This window comes from Aedes albopictus, chromosome 2 (genome assembly GCF_035046485.1).
Source record: "Aedes albopictus strain Foshan chromosome 2, AalbF5, whole genome shotgun sequence".
Taxonomy (NCBI): Eukaryota; Metazoa; Arthropoda; class Insecta; order Diptera; family Culicidae; genus Aedes; species Aedes albopictus.
The window spans coordinates 157249086-157255274 of record NC_085137.1 but is presented as its reverse complement, the minus strand read 5'-3'; the positions used below and the strand labels follow the sequence as shown (position 1 = coordinate 157255274).

Sequence of the window (6189 nt, the reverse complement as noted above, 5' to 3'; positions counted from 1 at the left end):
GCTGCAGAATTTCATAGATGACATTTAAGAGAAAAACTTGCATAAATCTTCCGAGGAATTCTTGCTGGATTTTTTTTCCAGGAATTCCTGGACTATGTGCTGTAAGAATCTTTAGAGGAATTCCGCTTCCATGAGGAACCGTTGAAGAAATTCATAAAGGAATGTGCATGAAAAAACCATGAAAGAAACCTTGGTGGAGCCCTGGGAGATTAGCAGAAGTTCTAAGAGAACTTCTGATAGTAATCTTTGTATGAATTCCTGGAGGAATCCTCAAAGGAATTCATAAAAAACTTTTGCAGCAATTTTTGAAAAAAAAATCTTTTGAGGAATCCATAGAAAATTCCCTCAGGAGTCGTTGGATGAATTCCCTGAAAAGTATCTGAAGAAGCTTTTGAAGATATTGTTGGGGGATTCTTAAATAAAATCTTGTGGTTACGCCTATAACCTCCCTGAGGAAGGCCCAAACCAAGGGCCGAAACGTTGGAAGATATAAAGTAATTCCGCTTAAAAATCCATTTTGACCGGAAACAGCCAATAACAGAGGGACTAGTGGTTATCTTTTCAACATATTTGGAGAAACCTCTGAGGGTTCCTAAGAGAAACTCTTCTTAAAAATTCGTGAAGTAATCCTTGGAGAAATTCTAGTCTAGTCTAGTCTAGTCTACACATACACAGCCATTCATTGAAAGAATCCTGGAAAATGATAGGATCGACTACTCCTATCATTTTTCTTGTCATTATTAATGGTTGCAGTGCATCAGAGATGCATTGCAAGCATTAAAGTAGCAAGGCCTACTGTGCAGCGTTTTTATTGTATTTTTTTTTTTTTTGAATCTGCAAACGGGGGTGTTGGAGAATAGCTCACCACCAACTACAATCCTGGCAGTTATCTGTTTTACCATCGACGAGTTATAAATAGACAGATGAGCACGAGAGATTTCAATAGGTTCCACACGGCTAATTCCCATTATGAGGATGAACTCATGCCTCTCTCATCTCTTTATCTCCTGATCGGGAAACATCGCATCGGGATGCTGCTTGAGAGATTGAGGGAACGAATTAGATTGTTAGGCAATTTAGGTTTAGTAAATCATAAGCATCCAAAGAGTAGGGCACGCGTGTCAGTATTTTTTAAGGAATAAATGTATATCTTTACGTAGTTCTTTTCAATATATGTGCATTGTGTTTCAAATCGTGAATTCGTGTATATTATGTGTAAAAACCAAGCCGGAAACCCCTCTGAAGCTCCCAGTCGTCCCAAGGAACCACAAGATCTTCTGGAGATCGCCGTTGGCAGACGAATAGCCCATCACCCAGGAATTCGCCATTTGCACCACCACTGATGTTGGGTACAGGAATCCCCCCACATACAGTCCACTAATACGAGGTACGTTGGATCCCGACAGGGGGCATCTCGTACCAACCGTTCTGTGAAAAGGGAGAATTATATATCGCTTCGTTGGGAGTGACTTTGCTAAGAATGTTAATGTCACCACATGTCCTCTGGAATCCTGGGATGGGGCAACGGTATTTCCCCCGTATGCCCTGGCTCTCAAACCTAGGCTTAAGCGCCATTACTCGCTCTCTGAAACTAGATCAAAAGTTATGGTATCCATCCCTACCCAAATAAATATTTAGCCGTTATATTTGGATGTTACTGATACAGGATCAAATAAAAGAAAAACAAATCAGAAAATGAAGTAATCCTTGGAGAAATTCATACAATAATTCTTGGAAAAATTGATGAACGATTTTTTGGAGAAATTCCTAGACTAATACTTGGAAAATTTGCTAGAGGTACATATCTTGAAACAAATCCCAAAGGATTTCTTGGAGAATTTCCAGGATGACTGAAATTTCTGTGAAATCTTCGGAAGAATAATAAAATTACAAGGGAAATTCTCGGAGTAATCACAGCAATGTTTCCTTGGGGAAAGCCAAAGAAATGGTTCTGGTGGTTTCAAGGTAAACTTTTGGAAGGAATTTTTGAAGATTTTTTAGTAAAAATCTAAGAGTTTTTGAAGGAGCTCTTGGAGAATCAATGGAGGAAATCCCGAAGGAATGCTTGAAATATTTTCTGAAGGATTTTTTAGATAAATTCATAAATTGACAAATCGATGAGACTCTTCGGTTTTTTTTTCGTATTTTCCCCAAAGTTTGTTGTTTTCTTCTGAAAATTCCGTCATCCAGCAAAAGTTTAAATCCAAAATCACGGATGGCGTAGGATATCCCGAAAGTATGGAACAATATATATCATTCTTTATATGTCAAGTAATTTGAGTGGTTTTAATCATCTTACTTTCGCAACGTTACACCGTACAGCGAATATGATCGTATTTATCAAACTCGGCAACCCTCGTCGGATAAATGTACGACTCGTGTTGAAAAAAACATCTTTTAACTATTTTTGTCTTCGAATAGGTCCGGCAACCATTGTAGATTATGCAACGTTACTTTGTTAGTGGATATGGCTACTGTTATAAGTATAGATTTGAGGTTCCTAACTTTTAACTAGTCTGGACAAGCTGGATTATCATAATATTGTCAATGGGCGGCTTTCGAGTTTTCCAGAAACTCAAGAATTACAGCAGATTATTTAGTGTTATTATATGTTATTGAAATGAACAAAATTACTTCTGTAGATTGGAAGAATTTAATTTCAGGACAGTTTGCTCCATATATATGAATAAGACTATTGAAACACGTATGAATATGAAACACATCCTTAATCGGCATTCAAGGCTACTGGTGCATCGATTTTTTTTTTATTTATTTATTTTACCATACTTCTTGGTGTTCAGCGTTCGAGGTATCTGTAGGTTTAGTTAAATCAAGCGTTTTCATAATTCATTATATGGGTTAGAAATAATCAAAATTTCATATCATTCGGTTCATTGACTGCGAAGATATAACTGTTCAGATGAGGCTATCATGATAATATTAACGGCTACAACGGCTCTAACCTTATGCATAATAGCCCAATCTTGCCCAAATTTGAATCATTTATGATTTCGTGTTCGAATTTCTCACTACGGTCTTGCTGAGTAATCACGCATTCCTCGCATCGACAATATGGGCGCCCAAATCAACAAATTAGTGAAACCAACTTGAGTATAATTCTCGCAAATTATTACCATATTCGCCAAATTCCAATTCATGATTCTCAGCTGGCATCAAACTGTTAGTTTGAAAAAAAAAAGCAAACACTTGCAAATTACGCTCTGAAAAAAAGGTACTCAGTTTTGCCTCAAAAAGTAAAATTCGAAACATAACATATTCAGACGATTATTTTTATTTTTGCAAAACTAAATCAAACAACAAAAACAATAAATAGTTACTTTTGAAAACAACCCAAAGAACAAACATCACTTGAATCAAAATCATACGGAACCCAATAAATCAGTCAATGAGGGTAGTGTCCATGAGCCGGGGCATGGTGGTGTGCCGGAGCGTGATGATAAGCTGGAGCAGCGTGGTACGCTGGAGCCGGGGCAGCCTTGTTGCATGGCACAACGGAGTGGTGTGGGTTACAGTTGATCAACAGCTGGTGGCCACACTTCACTTCCGGTACCTTGACGGGGAAGGTGTACTCAACGGCCGGGGCAGCGTGGGCATGGCCATGATGGGCGTGGTATCCATCGGGAAGGGCCACCGCCACGGAGATGATCACGGCGACGAGTGCGGCAACAGCGACGGATTTCATTTTCGGTGAGTTTGCGTCGGAGTTTGGTTGGTGACAATTCAATGAGCCGGTCGTTGATTGAATGGCAGTACCTTCAAATTGCCTTGGATGATGACTAGAGCAAGAAGGTTGATGGGTGACTTGACCACTTCTGGCAACGGGTGCAGGTTTTATAGAATACAGTGAGCAGGAATGCTTCTTTGGCGGAATGGAAAGCAACTTAGATTGTGGCGCTCTACGTGCTGGTTGCCTGTTGAGTTAATAATTGCAACTTTTTTGGGTAGTTCAGATGTACGTTCAATGGTAATTTCAAATGATAACAAAATCAAATTGTTGGGTGTTGGGTCACGTCAATAATATTTTGTGTTTCATGTAAGTTTGAGTAAGTTTTACAACAATATATTATTAGTTAGGGAAGTGGAACCACTTCGGCAGGGGGTCCTATTTTAGCAATACATCGATTTGATCTAGCGTCACCCTATAAAAACTATAAGAAAATGCTACAAATTTGGTCAAACCAGTTTGAACGCTTTATCTTTTTTGTTTCAAATTTCTCATCAAAGTTGTCAAAGAACCATTTTTAGAGCTTTAATAAACGCACACTTTCGTGTGCTTAGAATATTGCTACGTCATTCCGTTCAAAAGATATTGAGGATTTTCTAGAAAAATTAGGCACTTTTCAAGTATTTTTCACTTGAGTTACAAAAATAGCACCCCTCTAATTTTTTGATATGTTTTATAACAATACTTCTTCTTTTGAATGCGAGCAAAAGACATTTTCTATGTTTGCCCCAACCCGTTAAAACACCTTTTTAAAAAAAACTATGTTTTTTTAAGAAAAACGCATGTAACTTTTCAACCAAAAGAGATAACGACCATCTCAGCGCTCGAAACGACGCGTCTTCAAATGCTCTACAAGTGTTTCTTGGGCGACTTTGATGAAAAATCGATACTGAAAAAGTTAACGCCAGAAAACCGGTTTTTATTGAACCACCCTAAGCTTATTCAGAAAAAATCCTCTAGATTGGTCAATTTTAAAGCTACATAAAAAGTGTCTTCAGCAAACTTACTCAAAATTGGTAGATCTACAACTTTTCCGAAGAATGTATATAGTTATTCTTGCAAATAAAAAAGTTTGGTTACCAATTTCTTTGAAAATATGGACCATCTTAATTTACATGTACATTAAAAAGAGGGCCTTATTTTTAGGAACAACTTTGTAGAAGGCCATATTAATCTTGAAAATCATTTGAAGGCGCTAAATGCATCTTTCCTCGTTAATCTGTTTCGTGGACCATTGTGCAGTGCGAGCTAACTCATCAGCCAATTCATTTCCAGCGATGGAAGAATGACCAGGCACCCATACAAGGTGAACAGCGTTTGCTGAATTCAGCTCCTTGATTTGATTTCGACAAGCGATAACTATCTTCGACCTGGAGTTGGCCGAAGCAAGTGCTTCAATAGCAGCCTGCCCGATTAGATGAACATTACAAAATTATAACAAGCTGTGTTATTTTGTTACAATATTTTTTTATAACAAAGGTTGTCATAAAACATGTACCGTTTCTATACAAAATTTCTATCAAAATGCCCACTGAAAAGAACAAAAATATATTAACTTTTATTATGATCATAACAAAAATATTACAAAACTTGTTTCATGAAACATGATAGAATTTAACAAAATTATAACAAATTGTGTTATAATTCCTTCGACACCTTTTAGGGTAAAAACTAATTTTTATACTTATTTTTTGAGTAAATATTTTTAAGTGTGTTATTCTATTTTTAGAAAAGTAAGAAACACAAAAAATAGTTTCAATACATATAAAATGTTCGGATCCGAACGGGATTCGAACCAAGATACCTACCATCTGTAGAAACCTGGCGCCTCTGCCAATGAGGCCATCGCAGCACTTGAAGAGGTTGGTGATAGAAGCTTTACTGGTTCTACGTATTGACAGTTTCCACAAAAGTGGTGACAAGACTCCCCCTTGGTGGCATCCACAAACACTCAATTTCCTAATCCCTGCTAAACGCAATGTCGAGAAGAGATATCGGTTTTTGAGCATTTGATGAATCCAATTGGAAATCATTGGAGATATACCATGACTCCGTGTGGCTTCCAATATGGCATAGAAAGGCACATTGTCAAAGGCACACTCGATATCTAAGAAAACACCCAAACAAGATTGTTTTTGAGCGAAGACTTTCTCGATATCGTAAACAACCTAGTGTAAAAGAGTCACAGTGGACTTACCAGATTGGTAGGCATGTTGGTTCACATGAAGAGGCACGTTGGCCAGATGAACATCACGGATGTGATGATCCACAATGCGTTCTAAGCATTTCAGAAGAAAAGAGGTCAAACTGATAGGTCTGCAGGGCTGGATCTAAGGGGGGGGGGGCGTTGGGCAGGGCCCCGGGCCCCTACATTTTAGGGGCCTCCACAAAAACCTTTTTGCTTGCTAAACATTAACAAAAACATAAAAAAAGCTTATTTGTAC

General features: G+C 38.0%; 1 protein-coding gene across 1 annotated transcript; it reads right to left on the bottom strand.

Moving 5' to 3' along the window:
• Positions 1-3403: 3403 nt before the first annotated feature.
• LOC109424200 (vitelline membrane protein 15a-1) lies at positions 3404-3780 on the bottom strand. The gene has a single exon (XM_019699288.3). It carries the CDS (start codon positions 3701-3703, stop codon positions 3404-3406), a length of 300 nt encoding a protein of 99 aa, XP_019554833.2. The 5' UTR covers positions 3704-3780.
• Positions 3781-6189: the final 2409 nt, after the last annotated feature.

Excerpts from the sequence above, each read along its gene's own strand:
- LOC109424200 (XM_019699288.3), bottom strand. The coding sequence starts at position 3,703 with ATGAAATCCGTCGCTGTTGCCGCACTCGTCGCCGTGATCATCTCCGTG.